Source organism: Erythrolamprus reginae, chromosome 1 (assembly GCF_031021105.1).
Source record: "Erythrolamprus reginae isolate rEryReg1 chromosome 1, rEryReg1.hap1, whole genome shotgun sequence".
Lineage (NCBI taxonomy): Eukaryota > Metazoa > Chordata > Lepidosauria > Squamata > Dipsadidae > Erythrolamprus > Erythrolamprus reginae.
This window is the reverse complement of record NC_091950.1, coordinates 268801981-268818062: the sequence shown is the minus strand read 5'-3', so window position 1 is coordinate 268818062 and position 16082 is coordinate 268801981. Positions and strand designations below refer to the sequence as shown.

Below are 16082 nucleotides of genomic sequence, written 5' to 3'. Positions count from 1 at the left end.
TCCACAGGTAACGTCGAGAACAGGCTAATGCTCTTGAAAGACCTGAGATGTTTTATTCAGTCCATTTAGTTGTGAACAATTACAGTACTGACTTCAAAACCCCATGTTTTAAAAGTCCTAAAGTACCTAACATTTGATACAATGATGACAAATCTAAGTTCTAGTGGTTCCTTTTAAAATCCTAGTCGGATTATGCAGAGATCTGGCTTTGAAGTGTGACTTGGAATGTGTGTGGGCGTGCATGTTAGGCCTGTCAGCGTTTCCTTAAATCAAAAGCATATTTTCCTGGGACTGTATGTCTGCCATTGTGTGCCACTGGAAAAAGACAGTTTTAGTACTGTAGCTGCTGACAGGTGCAATGTGTATTCCAAATCACTTTTTAGGTCCCACAGAGTTGGCCTTCTCCGGGTCCCATCAACTAAACAATGTCGTTTGGCGGGACCCAGGGGAAGAGCCTTCTCTGTGGCGGCCCCTGCCCTCTGGATTCAACTCCCCCCAGAGATTAGAATAGCCCCCACCCTTCTTGCCTTTTGCAAGCTTCTTAAAACCCACCTCTGTCGTCAGGCATGGGGGAATTAAGATATTCTTTCCCCCTAGGCTTCCACAATTTATGTATGGCACGTTTGTATGTATGATTGGTTTTAAAATAAGGGTTTTTAGCTTCTTTAGTATTGGATTGTCGCATGTTGTTTTTAACACTGTTGTTAGCCGCCCCGAGTCTACGGAGAGGGGCGGCATACAAATCCAATAAAATGAAATGAAATGAATGAAATTCTCCTTTAGATTAGCATAGCTCAGAATTCTTTATTACGTGGGACAATAACATTATCCATTCTCCTTTCTACTACATCATGCTGTCCGGACATCTATTTGTTTTATGAGTCACGTCAAATATACTGAAATTGTGTCTTTGTGGGCTGAAATTAGACTGGCATCACCAAGAACAGGGTTTCTCTAACGCAGTGGTTCTCAACCTGGGGGTCAGGACCCCTTTGGGGGTCGAACGATCATTTCACAGGGGTCGCCTAAGACCATAGGAAAAGATAAATTTCCTACGGTGTTAGGAACTAAAACCTCTATTTTCGCGCCTTGGAACATATTTTTACAATCCGACCAATCGGGCATTTACAGTGGGCGTGTCCCTCTGACATCCCTGCCAATCAGCTTAAAGCTCTGTTGGGCGAATTGGTGTTAGACTTATGGTTGGGGGTCACCACAACATGAGGAACTGTATTAAGGGTTCCAGCATTAGAAAGGTTGAGAACCACTGCTCTAATGGCAGAAAGGGTAGGGTAGAAAAGGGGCATATTTTAAGCAGTCGGACTGACCAGTTGTAAGCAATTCAAAGAAGATCTTGATTCCACAGGGTAAATGTAGTTGTTGCTTTCCGTCCTCTTTCTCTACTGATTCCTTTGCCTGATTAGTTTCATCCTTAATTTATGATATGGCCAAACTAAAATTCTACTTGCTTCAGAAGTCAAGGCACGCCCATCATTTACGGGTTGCTCTGCTATATTTAATGGAACAGTTTAGATTACCCCGTTGCTGTTTGAGGTCTGTCATTTGGAAGCTCTGCCAGTACAGTCACCAAGGATTCCCCAAATGTGTGAGATGTTCTGCGCAACACTTTCTACTTAATTCCTTCCCTTATCCTCTGACAAAGAGTCATGAATAATATGCATGATTTCTTTAGCAGATTAAAGCTGCCCTCATCTACATAACAACCACCCAGTGATTAGTAGATGTTGCGTCAAGATTATGCCCCTGTCCAAAGTTGCCTCTCTTCCTATATGAGCTGTTGCAGTGTAAAAATAAATTTAGGATTAATTCTGTCCAAACAGTAAAGGATAGTTTTATTATTCGAACTACAGAACTTCAATAAAAAAGTCATCCATCTCCATATATGTGTGTGTGTGTGTGTGTTTTATGTCGGATTACCCTGGCTAGCTGATGAGGGCAGAACAAGGTGCCATCCTAGTCTCCCTTAATTTTAAAATTTCAGCAAAAAACATCTGATACATATATATATTTATTTATTATTTATTTATTTATTTATTTATTGGATTTGTATGCCGCCCCTCTCCGAAGACTCGGGGCGGCTAACAGCAATAACAAGACAGCATACAATAATAATCCAATACTAAGAACAATTAAAAACCCATTACAGTGTTCCCTCGATTTTTGCGGGTTCGAACTTTGCGAAACGTCTATACCACGGTTTTTAAAAAATATTAATTAAAAAATACTTCGCGGTTTTTTTCCCTGTACCATGGTTTTTCCCGCCTGATGACGTCATATGTCATTGCCAAACTTTCGTCTGCCTTTAAAAAACATTTTTTAAAATAAACTTTAATAAATAAAGATGGTGAGTAATAATCTAAATGGTTGCTAAGGGAATGGGAAATTGTAATTAAGGGGTTTAAAGTGTTAAGGGGAGGCTTGGGATACTGTTCATAGCCAAAAATAGTGTATTTACTTCCGCATATCTACTTCGCGGAAATTCGACTTTCGCGGGCGGTCTCAGAACGCATCCCCCGCGAAAATCGAGGGAACACTGTATTATAAAAACCAAACATACATACAGACATACCATGCATAAAATTGTAAGGGCCTAGGGGGAAAGAGTATCTCAATTCCCCCATGCCTGGCGGCAGAGGTGGGTTTTAAGTACCGGTAGCTTACGAAAGGCAAGGAGGGTGGGGGCAATTCTAATCTCTGGGGGGAGTTGGTTCCAGAGGGCCAGGGCCACCACAGAGAAGGCTCTTCCCCTGGGTCCCACCAAGCAGCATATATATTTAAGTACAAAGTCTTGATTTAAGAATTGTCCAGTACCATCTGTAAAGTTACTATTGGCTGCGAGTACAGATATTCACTTACTTGGTTTAATAGTTTAAATTAAACAAAACATGTCCAAAGGTGCTTTTTCAAGATGCAACTGGACTTTCAACAACGTCCAGTTTCCTTTTGAAAAAGCACTTTTGGGAGAACCTGTGACCTGGATGACTGAGAATCTCAATAGACAGAATATGGTTTGTTTAATGAACCTGAAGGGGTGAAAGAATATACAATGTACTAACAGCTCCTATTGTAGTTTAGTGAAATAGATGATTGTAGTTTAGTAAAATAGATGAAGCACAATCTGTGTAGCATATGGAAGAGCACAGCAAGGTATTTAACAAACGAATGCAGTGTTTTTCTGCTGTTAGAAGGCTAGGAAGAACTGTAAAAGGTTAGGGAAGATTCTATCCAAATCCTCCTCAGTTTTAATGTAGTGTTTGGGGGTTTTAGTCCTTTGCCTCTTTTCCAACTACTTTTGCTTAAGGTGGAACAAATTTAATCCAACACCTCAGTTAGAGTTAGGATTTAGATGTGAGTTCAGCTAAGTGGTTTCCTACAGTAGTGATTTAAAAGTTTGTGAAACTCTGCAAGTTCAATATTTCATAATAATAATTATTATTACTATTTATTAGATTTGTATGCCGCCCCTCTCTGAGGACTCGGAGCAGCTATGCATCATATGACCTAAAGCAATGGTTTTCACCACGGACCCCCTTTAAATATCTTTTATGACCACGGACAATGGGTTTACCTTTTTCTACAATGTGCTGCATGCACATTGTGACATTTCACACATGCATGTCCCCAGTGCGATTTTGCTTCTGGGCATGCCCAGAATTTTCCTCAGAGAGCCAAAAATCACAAAAAAATTACTTTAAAAAAATGGCGGCATGCAGGGACCAGCAAACACAGACTGGAGCCATTGCGACAGAATGACACAAATGGCAGACCACTACCAGAACAGCACACCAATAGGAACCCACCATTGCCACAGACCCCTAAGATTTAACTCAAGATTTAAACCATAACATTTATTCAAGCCTTCACAGTTGATGACAGGTGATGTCATTGTGCCTCCCCCTACCTCCCGCCGCCGCCAGGGGTCCATGGTCCACAAGTTGAGAGCCACTGACCGAAAAGATAATCTGTTCTCCACACAATTCCCAAAACTAGATAAAGACAACCTAATAAATGAATCAAAAGGATTATACTTATTCATTCCTGGGTAAATTGTTATGATATTTGACACAGCTATAGAATGGCCTAGTAGCAGTGGGACCTTATGAGGTGGTATTTTTTCCTAAAATAATGGCCCTGTAACTTGGTCTCAACTGGCAGACCCCCAAATTATACCATTGCTAATATATAAAAAAGGGCAAACTCTAACTACATGTTTTCTGCATCGTTCTCATTGCATCATCCCCAAATAAAATCCTCAAATGCCTTAAAGCTAAGCTAGCTCTGTTAAAAAGGACTGTAGAAAGAATTATCTGTAGAGCTATCAACAAAGCTCAGGGTTTGCCAGTAACTCAATCTCTGAATAAAACAGCAGGTTCTTTTAGGAAAAATGAGACCATGTTTTCTAAAAAGCCCTCAAAATGTGTACATTTTTGACAGCTGTCCTGTGTGAAGTTTTAAGTTCTGAGGAGTCGCCTGGCAGAGTGAACTAGCCATACAATACTAAAAAGCATTTGGCAGGATCTGCAAATAAGTCTTCTATTGTGCTTGTAATTACTTCATAAGTACCAGTTTGTTTTCTGCTTGAATAATTTGCCAAAAAGGAAAAAAAAAAAGATAGCAAAACATTACAGCAGTAATGCATTACAGGGATAAAGTAATACAAAGGTTCTTCAGATGATAAGAGTGTTAGAATTTTCTTTGGAAAATACAGAATACGGAACTGTGTCTTTCCCAGGACATAGTGAAATATGGTTCACCATGTTCTTGGGAAAGACATAGTGAACTGTGGACAGTTCTGGTAAAAGCAGAGCCAGTGACTACTGTGGAACGAAGAGGCCAGCAAATAGACTGGCTTGTCGTAATTCCTCCTTGAACAAGAGGAAGACTTGAGATTGCCCACAAATGCTCCATTCAGTTCCTCCTCATGAGGAGGTTGAAAGACAGGGGTTTCTGGTGGATCTGGAGTTCTGGGAAAGGAGAGGATAGCCATCTTGTTCAAAATGTGGTTGGTATTCTTGAAAGGACACTAAATTCACACATGTTTCTTTTTCTAATCATTTTTTGAAATTGTTAGCTGCTTTGTAGCTGTTGGGAACCTTTGGTTCAACATGTTTTACAGCGTCAAATGAGTTTCCTTCAAATCTTAATGACAGAAGTTTTAAATACAAGTTTAAAGACTTGTATGGCTGTTTAGGGAACAATTCTAAAAGAATCAATGACCATATCTCCTTGATCAGAGCTCTGTAATGCTAGAACAGTCAAAGAAGAAACATATTTAAGGTTTTTTCTTTTAAAACTTAGTGCAATTAAAATCTCAGAACATTCTTGTTCCTTCCTTTGCCTACCAAAAAGTTTTAGTAAACCAAAGTTTCATGCACTTATCAATTATGTCCATTTAACTTTGGCTGTCTAGTATTTTTTCCTTCCACCTAATGAGTATGGATTAGGATTATTGATTGGTGATTAACAGTTCCTCTGTGAATTTATGTATCCATCTAATCACAACATGGATACCTCATCAATCAATTATCTCTTTGGTGGGCAAATTAGACATATTATAACACGAACATTGGGGGAAGCAACAAGTGCCACTCAGGAAATATAAATAATGGCAGATAGCCATTTGAAACTTCAATCTCCCCCAACGAACACTGTTTGAAATCAGACAAGGTTTTATATTAAATGGGAACAAAAAAACTTTAAAAAGTTGAGAGAACAAAGAGCCAAATATAGAGGAGTTTGCCAAACAAAATACTGTTTAATTTAATGGTTCGATAACTCAATCTCTGATAATTTTAGAGACAATGAATTACATATATTAAGTCACATTTGCAAAACCCTGAAAAAGCAAATACGGTAGCTTTGATTGTCTCGTCTACTGAAAAATAACCATGCAATCACAGGACCGGTTTCTAAGTTCTGCTTTGGAAAACGACTACATAGAGAAGTGGTATTTCAGCAATAATAAATCTAAATACACTGGATCTGCATATGTGTATATGAGAAAGAGGCATTTACAAATTGTGCTCTCTTATTAAATCTTGACAAACAGCATGGTTGGATTTGATCTTTAAAAACAACTTAGTGTAATATACATGAATTCTGTTAAGTCTCCTCTGCTATGTCTTTCAGCAAAGAAAACAGAGCACCCTTAAAGGCAACTATTAAAAAGTATGATTAATAGAAAATATTCTCCTTCTCTTACGCTCCAATATCACTCTAATGTCTAACAATTTTAGGGCACAGTCGTTTTCCCAGTGATTTAATTACTATCACTGGAAAATACAGTCATTACAGAATTAATTCCAGGATTCAGCATAGCTACTCTAGTTTTAGACAAAAATCACTGGAGGTGACTTCAGCAATTCCTACAAACTACAGAGTAAACCATAAACACCCTGAACTCGGTTGTATTCTGGCAGAATACACAAACTAGTGCTGAGGATGTTACCTAGTTTGGGTAATGAAACATCTGCCAAAAAAACCCCAAAACCAAGCTCAGAGAGCACCAAGCAGTCCCAATTTCAACCCCGAATTACAAATATTCTCCTTTATTGGTAAACCATACACAGTCACAATAGGAGCCATTTTAGGTATGGTTGAGTAAAACTACTGTATAGTACCAAATGGAAACAGGTACCTTGTCTTAACTAAATCTACAGGAATCTCACAATTCTAGATATAAAATTTGCTCTTACCATAAGTTGTGTTATCCATATTACCAGGCAACATTGCACTAGATAGAAGAAGAAGCTTTTACAGTGTCTCTCCTCAATTCTCAAGAGCCCTGCATGATGGCATATAGACACATATAACTGAATGCAACTAAAGGTCCTCTGACAAAGAGAGACAGACATACGCTTTGCATGGACAGCTGAGTAAAGTTCGCCTTACAAAGTAGGAAGATGAGAGGATGCCAACATCCATACAGATGCAATTTTGGTGCTGCAATACACTCTAAAGATTCTTGCATGGCCAGGTGGCTATTGAAGCATCAAATTAGATTTAGAATTTGGGGGCCCAAAGAATGACAGCATTCTATCTGCAGCAGTGTTCTGTCCCCAGAGCCAAGGCAAGCGATACACCTGCCCTTAATGATGTTCCCTTCCAAGAAAAGGTAGCCTTCTACCTTTATCATGGAACACATAATTTAAATTTTAAAATGCATATTACAACTCAAAAGGTTTCACATCAAAACGAAAAACAACCATTGGTACTAACCGCCGTAGAATGACATAAGAGAAAGAGCTGTCTACATAGACAGCTCGGGGTGGGTGGGTTATATGTGTATATGTCTCTATGTTTCTTTCTCTTTCCTTCTATTATTTCTATCTGTTTTTTTCTTTGTTTCCTTTCTATATATGTTTGTCTGACTCAAGACATTGTACAATACAATATTAAGGTAAACGAGTACATAACAGAAGTTAAAAGATCATGTACTATTTTTTTTAATGTTTATACATTTAATAAACTTTTTTCCAATTTTTTTAAAAAAATTTAAAACTGTTATCTCACCATACACTAGCTAGAAACCAAGCAAAAGTATTATTAAAGGGGCTCTTAAGTCTACTTTGCATGCAATCACAGTCCAAAAACATAATCTCCGAACATACATAGCCATTCTTTTATCACAGGTAATAAAGGCACAAACACTTGAAAAGAGACACATCAGAGTCATCACACAAAAAAGATAAAATCCTGACTAGATGAGATTACTTATCACTTTATATGTACGCATGTATGAGGTCATTTTAAAAATGTCTACAAAAAGAGCAAATTACCTGGACAAATCCACCTTTCCTAGAGAGTGACTTTCATAAAAATCCATTAGTGTTTTTTTTTCCCCCTTCTTCAACAAGGCATTAAGAGGTGGCTCTTTGATATCCACTGAATAAGCCTGCACATCAGGGCCTACTGGAACCTCAGTCTCAAAGCTCAGCAAAAATCTTAAATCAACAGCATTCAAAGCAATTAACGCCAAAATAATGATGCCCCAGTTAAGGCAGCTCTCTCATTGCCCAGCCCTTGTCCACATCTTCAAAGAAGGAGAAAATATATGTACAGCCCTTCATTAAGTTTCTACACTAGTTAAATCAGTCAAAGGGACAGCCCTGGGCAAAGAGAAAGCTTGTACTGGAGCCACCTCCAAATGGACATTATTTCCCCCACCTCCTTTTTGGAAGGTGGAGACCTTAAGCTCCTCCTGAGAGACAAGTGATTATTCATCACACTCCACATTTAAAGAGGCAGTGTTGGAGAAGATGGAGGGGGGGAGGGGAGGATGACAAACCACTCAGCATGGTGTCAACTTTCAAAGACAGGCTCTTCTGAAGTCATGACTTCAAGTGGAAAGAGCCACCAAAAATCCCAAATCCACAGCAAATAGACTGCTTTGGCCAATCCAAACAGGGGTCTCCAACCTTGGCCAATGTTAAGCCTGGCGGACTTCAGCTCCAAGAATTCCCCAGTCAACAAAGCAAAGCTGGGCTGGGGAATTCTGGGAGTTGACGTCCACCAGACTTAACGTTGGCCAAGGTTGGAGACTCCCGATCCAGGACATTCAAAGACAAGAGAATCAAAAGAAGGCCACTTCGTTTCCAAGCCTTCCTGCTGTTCCTTCTGCCTTGGGGGAGACACTGTCCCCAAGGCAGTGCCTTCAAATTGGTTTCGCAAATTCAATCTGGATCTAAGCCAAAGTTGAACACCTGTTTCCCCCCATAGGGTTCCATGAAAGACTCTCTTCCTTGTTGGACCTCAAGATGGACAGGAGTGTGTATCCTTAGCTGGATTATTTTTAAAGAATAGAATAGAATAGAATGCAGAATAGAATAGAATTACAGAAAAGAATTACATTACAGAATAGAATTAGAATGGAATGGAATGGAATAGAATAGAATTCTTTATTGGCCAAGTGTGATTGTACACACAAGGAATTTGTCTTTGGTGCATATGCTCTCAGTGTACATAAAAAAGAAAAGATAGGTTCATCAAGAATCATAACAATGATCAGGTGGACGAATATCAACAACATACACGTAATACACGCTCACACACATCCCACTTGTTCAGCCGGCAATCTCTTACACGCGCGACCCTGCCGGGCAGGAATAGATCTCGCTGACTCTCGCCTTCCAATTTCGATCGCTCAATCGCTCGCCCCGTGGGAACCGCTCCGACGGGCGCTCTCAGAGGATCTCAATAATCCAGGTCAAGTTTCACCCGACGTCTATGTGATTTTGGGACTCGCCACCCGACGTTGAGGAAAGACCCCTAGTTCTAAGGGACGAAAGCCACGCGACCCGATCCCTTTGGGAAACGAGCCGCGAAGGGAATCGATCGCGCTTTACCCAGCCGTCCCTGGAAATATTTGGGAGAGGCAAACGCGCGGGGCGTGTGTGGGTAGGTCGTGTGTATTAAAATAAAAATAAAATGGAGCCGGGACAACGAACCCGGGCAGGTGTCGCAAGATACACGGCACCTGCGCCAAGCCTCGGCTTCACCTCCACACAAAATCATTGGAAACTTCGGGGATCCCATCTGTTTCGCCTGTAAACTCGCGCACACTTAATCCCGGATCGACTCGGCCTCTCTTTTTTTTTAAAACGTATAGTTTTTGCCTAGGCTGAATCTTAACCAGAGACGGGGCAAAAGTGGAGGATCCGGCGCGGCTGCTCGATCCCCTTCTGTCCCCCCCTCCCCAGAAACCTCCGATCGCCTTCGCCCCCTTCCACCGTTACGATCCGCAATAGTAGATCGGGCAAAAAAAAAAAGGTGAGCCGAAATCCCACGGGAGGAGAGGGGCGGGTTAGGGGTAGGCGCACCGGTCGAACCTGCCGGGACTCCCCTCCTTCCCCCCCATCTCTTTCCCGTCTACCCAGCTCGCTCACTTACTTGTCGTATTCTTGTGTCATGTCTGGCAGTCAGTGGGTGGCAGAACTGGCCCGGCTGGTTGGGACGGGAATCCTCGCCGCGAGTTTTTAAAGAGGGAGGGGGGAATAATGAAGAAGAGCAGCGCGAGGCAAAAAGGATCCGCACCGGCAGCTCGCCGCGCAAAACGGGTTTTGTCGGCTTTTCTCGCTCGCTCAGGTGAGCGCCCGGGAGTCGCAGGTGGATTCGCGGCGGCGCCCCGCTTCCCATTGGCTCCGGGAAGGCCCGGTGGGAGGGAACGGTGGCGGAGCGACGCCCCAGCGGCACGCCCGATTGGAGGTTTAGGGGCGGGAGAGGGGCGGGATTGCCGCGTTCTAAAATGGAACGTTCGGGGGTTTGAGGTGTTATTCCCCGTTGGCGCTTCGCCGGTGGAGGAGCGCCTTGTTTTCTGTCAGCGTTAAGCGTTGTTGTGACTCAGCTTCTCGGGCTCCCCCTCGAACCTCTTCGGGGCTGTCAAAGCAGAAGAAAGGGCCGAATAATTATGTGAACTCGCCCCGCACTCCCTTCCCTGCGGAGTTGAGAGAGAGACGCCGCGGTTGCGTTTCTGTGGTTGAGAGACGCCAGATCGGAATGAGGATTTTAAAGCGTATTTTAAGTGTGTCACTGAGGGGGGTTTTCTGCGTCCGTCTATTGCCGGAACTGAATCCGAGCCTATTCCCCGATTTCACTTTTTGTGGAGAATGCGGACCCATTTCTATTTTATATTTAAATTCCTACTTGCTGCCTTTTTGACGGAGGCGTCTTTGAAACGCGGCTCAAATGTCTCGAAGAAGGGCGTCTAAAATCTATATTCTGGATAAAACAACAAAAAAAATATTCGGAGGGGGGGAAAGCCAATAGTAATGCCACACAAAATAAACAACCTGAAAGATGGATATTCAGCAATGGAGGGAGCTTTATGCAAATACTTGTTTGTGTGTGTGTGTATATATATGTGTGTATATATATATATGTTTTTGTAGATTTTGTACACACACACACACAGAGACGTGTGTGTGTGTGTGTGTGTGTGTACACACACACACACACACAACTATTTGCATAAAACTCCCTCCATTGCTGAATCCATATTTCAGGTTGTTTATTTTGTGTCACATTATTGGCTTTTTCCCCTCCAAATAATTTTGTGTGTGTATGTATGTATATATATGAGCACAGTGAGTAGCATCATATAAAATCAATTGTCTTCAATGGGGATTTTAACACTGACCAGTTAGTAGAGGACTAAGGAAAGCTAAGTTAATTTTAGTAGTTTTTAATACATTTTAAATGTTCCAGAGATCGCAATGGCTGTTGCCACTTCATATATGTGTGTGTTTGTATGTATATGTGTGTGTGTCACATGTTTATGCTGAATTATATATATACACACTGGTATATACATGCATACACACATGAAGGTCTTGGCATATTTGGGTTTCTTCCCGTGTAAGTTTCAGAGATTCCTGGCGATGTTTCTACGAGGTCCCACTCTTCATCTTCAGCCTGGCGCATTCAGCTTTGTGCTAGTGCACAATATATAAATCTTCATCAGTTCTTTGCAAGTTTGGAATGTATGTATGCATGCATGCATGCATGCATGTATGTATGTATGTATGTATGTACAGTATGTATTCATTCCAAATTTACAAAGAACTGATAAAGAAATAAAGGGAGGCTAGTATAGATCTATTTAAAGCTATTTGGCTCTAAAATAGCTGGCAATAGATTTGTACTAATCTCCCTTTATTTCTTTATCAGTTCTTTGCAAGTTTGGAAAATATGGTTTGGTGTCTGGATGGCCCCTAGAGTGAGGCTGAAAGACAAAAGGAATCAGTATGCTCCCTCCCATATTTAGGTGTACCAGGGGACTCAACAGAAACACACACACATACATACACACACACACACACACCAACCAACAGTAGATGTGTATCTACCAAGGTGTTCCAGAACCGAGGTGGTGCTATATGCTTTTGATTTGCCTTCCAATTTTCTGAGGACTCAGACTAGGCCTTTATGTGATGATCTCTAAAGGCAGGTTCGGTTTTTTCATTTTGTTCTGTAAACAAAATGCTTAGTCACACCGATTTCTGTCCTAACCTCCGGGTAAAATGGATTGGATAAAGTGACTTGCCCAAGGCAAATATCTTGATGGAGGGTGGTTTTTGAATTCACATGTTTGTTTTATCTCTACATTTCCTAGTACTGTAATATGACAATTGAAATATGGGTAAGATCAGTCATAAATCATGAAAATTATCAACCAAACATAAAAAGTCACCACCCTTTGAAAAGAAAATTGGACATTTTCTTTCAGTTTTGTTGCTTATATTTCCACATACAAGAGTCTTGTTTATCAATTCTAGTTTCCCATAATTTAGAGTTACATTATCAAGCCTCCATAGCTGCATATTTAAAGTTTGTAACATTTACACTGACAAAGGAAACATTTAATATTCAAATCACATATAAAACACAGTTCAAATATTTAATAATAAAATCAGCAAAGGTTGTACTCCCAATAGCAGAACAGTAATAGTAGAGGAATTGAATAGAAGCTTGAGGAGTAACATTGCAAAATGGCATGGGTGGGGGAATTTGGTTATGTAACATAAATTGATAGTGAGTACAAAGAAAGTCTTTAGTAACCAATTTTTAGAAAAACATTTACTTGTTTTGCTTATATGATTTTAAACATAACTCTATCAATGTATAGACACAGCAAAGGAATGACTAGAATTCTAAGAACATGATTTATTCATTTGTTTACAATAAAAGATTGAATTAGCGAAAGGTACAATGATGGTGAAAGATTCTAAATATGGCGAAGATAATTTCTTGCTAATGTCAAGGGAGGATTTCAGGAAACTAAAATGTGCATGGAAGAAAAATGGAAGAAATTAACATTAAAAACAGAGTTGAGGGAAGAGAAAAAATGAATCCTGTATGAAAAAAAGATTACAAGACAGAATGAATGGAGGGAGATACAAGGAAAAAGAATTTGGAGGTATTTGAGTCAGAATGAAAAATACTATATATCACAGACTGCATAGAAGTGTGATGAGCTACAGGAAAGTTCTCAACTCATGACACAGTAATGACCAGAATTTCTCTTATAAATCAATGCAGTTGTAAAGGGAATCATCATGTTTTTACATCCAGTTTTACTGCGGTTGTTAAGAAAAACTAATTTCCCCAACTGATTTGCTTGTCAGAAGTCACCTAAGAGTGTCACAAATCACAATCAAGTAACCTTGGAATGCCCCAATCACCATAAATGTGAGCTAATGGCCAAGTGGTCAAATTCTGAACATACAACTACAGGAAAGGTGCAACAATCTTAACTTCAAGGATAGTGCACAAGTCACTTTTTCCAAGGCTGCCATAACTTCAAGCTGACATTAAACAAGTCAGTTGTGGAAATTAGATTTGCTTAGCAACCGCAGTAAAACTGGTTGTAAAACCAGGTCTGGTCACATGATGATTGTATGTCCAGGACTACCTGCATATTGATAGGAAGTATGGGGAAATAATTGCTTAAAGGAAAGATGACAGGAAAGTAGCTGTGGAGGAGAAAACATGCACAGAAATGTGGCCAAAATAAAGTAGCTGTCTGGTGACGAGCAAGAGAAAAGGATGGTTGGAAAGAATGTAATAAAACAAGGAACTCTGGAAACCCAGACAAGCAAAACAGAAATGAAGAATGATTTTGACGGCTTATCTTAATAAAAGGTTTATTAAATACATGAATGTTAAAACAGCTAAATGCTAATCAAAAGATAATGGACAGAAACTAAAATGGCTGTACAGAGGAGTCAATGTCTATCCACTGTATTATATAAAAGTGAGGATTGGGTGTGTCAAGAAAAACATAAAAAATAAGTGGAATGAAGTGGGATTGTTATGGAGTGGGTGTGGTGAAAGGAGGAGAGAGCAGGAAAAATGAGGGAGATGAATGAATGTGGATTGAATTCACAATGGCCAAGTCTGGGCGAGGAAACCACTGGTGTGACTTGGTTAGATTGAGAAAAAGATCATTGGATTTTCAATTTTCCAAATGAAAGAATAATTAATGGGAGAGGAAGAGGGAATGAAAATCAGGGCTGATGAAGTTTGTGAATTGGTTGAAAGGATGGAAGTCTAAAGAAGAAAAATCAATGTATGAAGAAAAAATGTCTGGGAAAAAGGAGAGAGAGAGAGACTGGAAGAGATACAGTGTATGGTGTTGGGTTGATGAACTAGCAGTAATATACTAATTGTGTTTCCTTTTCTTGTTCTTATCTTGGACCTTTAATTGAGGAGCAGGGTTTGCATTTCTTGCTTCTCTCTGCGCTCTCCAATACTGATGCTTGTCTCAAACAAATTGCAGAATGGTTAAGTATTGAGGGTGTTGATGGTGTGGAGGAATAATTGTAAAGTCCACCAGGCAGGCAACGACTGTTTCATCTGTTTCATCGATGTCTTACCCTTTGATCACAGACATCATTCTGACCCATTTCACCCTTCCTGTGAACACATAGAGAGAAAAAGAGAGAGAGGTGTGGGAGGGGGAGGGAGAGAGGGAGAGAGATATGCTTAAATCAACATTTTAGTTCATTTGATTCACACATGTATATGTATGCATTGTATATATGTATATGTATGCATTGTATGTATGTCCATTCTGAGTCTTGGACAATTATTTTGTAATCAATTGTGATTAACTGTAGATAACCCCCCCAAAAAATTTTTTTTATAAAACCATCATTTTATTGAATAAATGAAATGCTTTATTTTTAAATGCCATCACTCAGCTAAATAAATAATTCCATCAATACTGTTGAACTATTTACTAAGTCTGCACTACCATTACTACTAGTTTTTCATTATTCCGATCACACATTTCCTCTCACTTATGACTGTATGACTGTAACTTGTTGCTTGTATCCTTAAGATTTTTATTAATATTGATTGTTTCCTCATTTATTTATTTATTTAATTTATTTTATTGGATTTCTCCGCAGACTCGGGGCAGCTAACAACAGTGGTAAAACAACATGAACAATCCAATTAATAAAAACAACTAAAAAACCCTTATTATTGCTTATTTGACCCTCATTAAGTGTTGTACCTCATGACAATCATTAAGTGTTGTACCTCATGATTCTTGACAAATGTACATTTAATTTTATGTACACTGAGAGCATATGCACAATCATTAAGTGTTGTACCTCATGATTCTTGACAAATGTACATTTAATTTTATGTACACTGAGAGCATATGCACCAAAGACAAATTCCTTGTGTGTCCAATTCACACTTGGCCAATAAAGAATTCTATTCTATTTTTTGTCCTTAAAAAGAGCTCAGAGTGATCCATTATTTTATCCTCCCAACAAATATAGGAAGTGGGATGGGCTACAAGAAAATGATTCATCCAAATAATCCAATGAGATTTATGATGATGGGAGGACTTGAACCCGATTCCCCCAGTCCAACTCTTTAGCTGCCTCATTATCTCTTTGTGGCCTTTACCAGTGCTGTGTTTCTCACTTTTAAAAGAAAAAAAAAAGATGTCTCTTACAGTAGTAGTAGTAGTAGTAGTAGTAGTAGTAGTAGTAGTAGTGTAGTAGTTGAAACAGCACCCTAGAAAAATCCAACGACAAACCACTCCTATATTATTATCTAGCAAAATAATTCTTAAATGTTTCATTAACTTTAGACTTCTCATACCATAACCATGGTGCTCAAATCTCAATTCATGACCTTCTAATTCCAATTATTGCCTTTTATTTTTTAAAGTTATCCACTTTTTCATCAAGGAACTATGGACAAAGTCACCCCAGGTACAGAGAGGAGGAGGAGAAAAATGCTATAAAGAAGAGGGAAGAGAGACAAACTGGGTTAAAACATTGTGAAGAAGTGCAGATCTGGGAAAATACTTTGGAAATTGTTTTCACACTTCCTTTTCATATCTCCCTCTACTCCCAAAATGCCAAACGCACGTGCCTCTAAATTTGTTTGAACTAAACAGTCAGAAGAAAACTGCAACTCCCACTTCAAGCAGGCTGATTCATCAGGAGACTCCATTCAGGGAGCTGCTTTCAGTGAAGTAACACCCTTTTTTTGCACAGACTGAGTGGCTGAAACACATTTGACTAATGGGCCAAGCAGCA

General features: G+C 39.7%; 1 protein-coding gene across 1 annotated transcript in view; it reads right to left on the bottom strand.

Moving 5' to 3' along the window:
• The window catches only part of GRHL1 (grainyhead like transcription factor 1), a 75960-nt gene extending 65798 nt beyond the window's left edge, over positions 1 to 10162 (bottom strand). The window contains exon 1 of the mRNA XM_070732972.1: positions 9910 to 10162. Within this exon, the coding sequence (XP_070589073.1) occupies positions 9910 to 9929 (20 nt within the window). The 5' untranslated portion in view covers positions 9930 to 10162. The remainder of the gene's footprint in view (positions 1 to 9909) is intronic.
• Positions 10163 to 16082: the final 5920 nt, after the last annotated feature.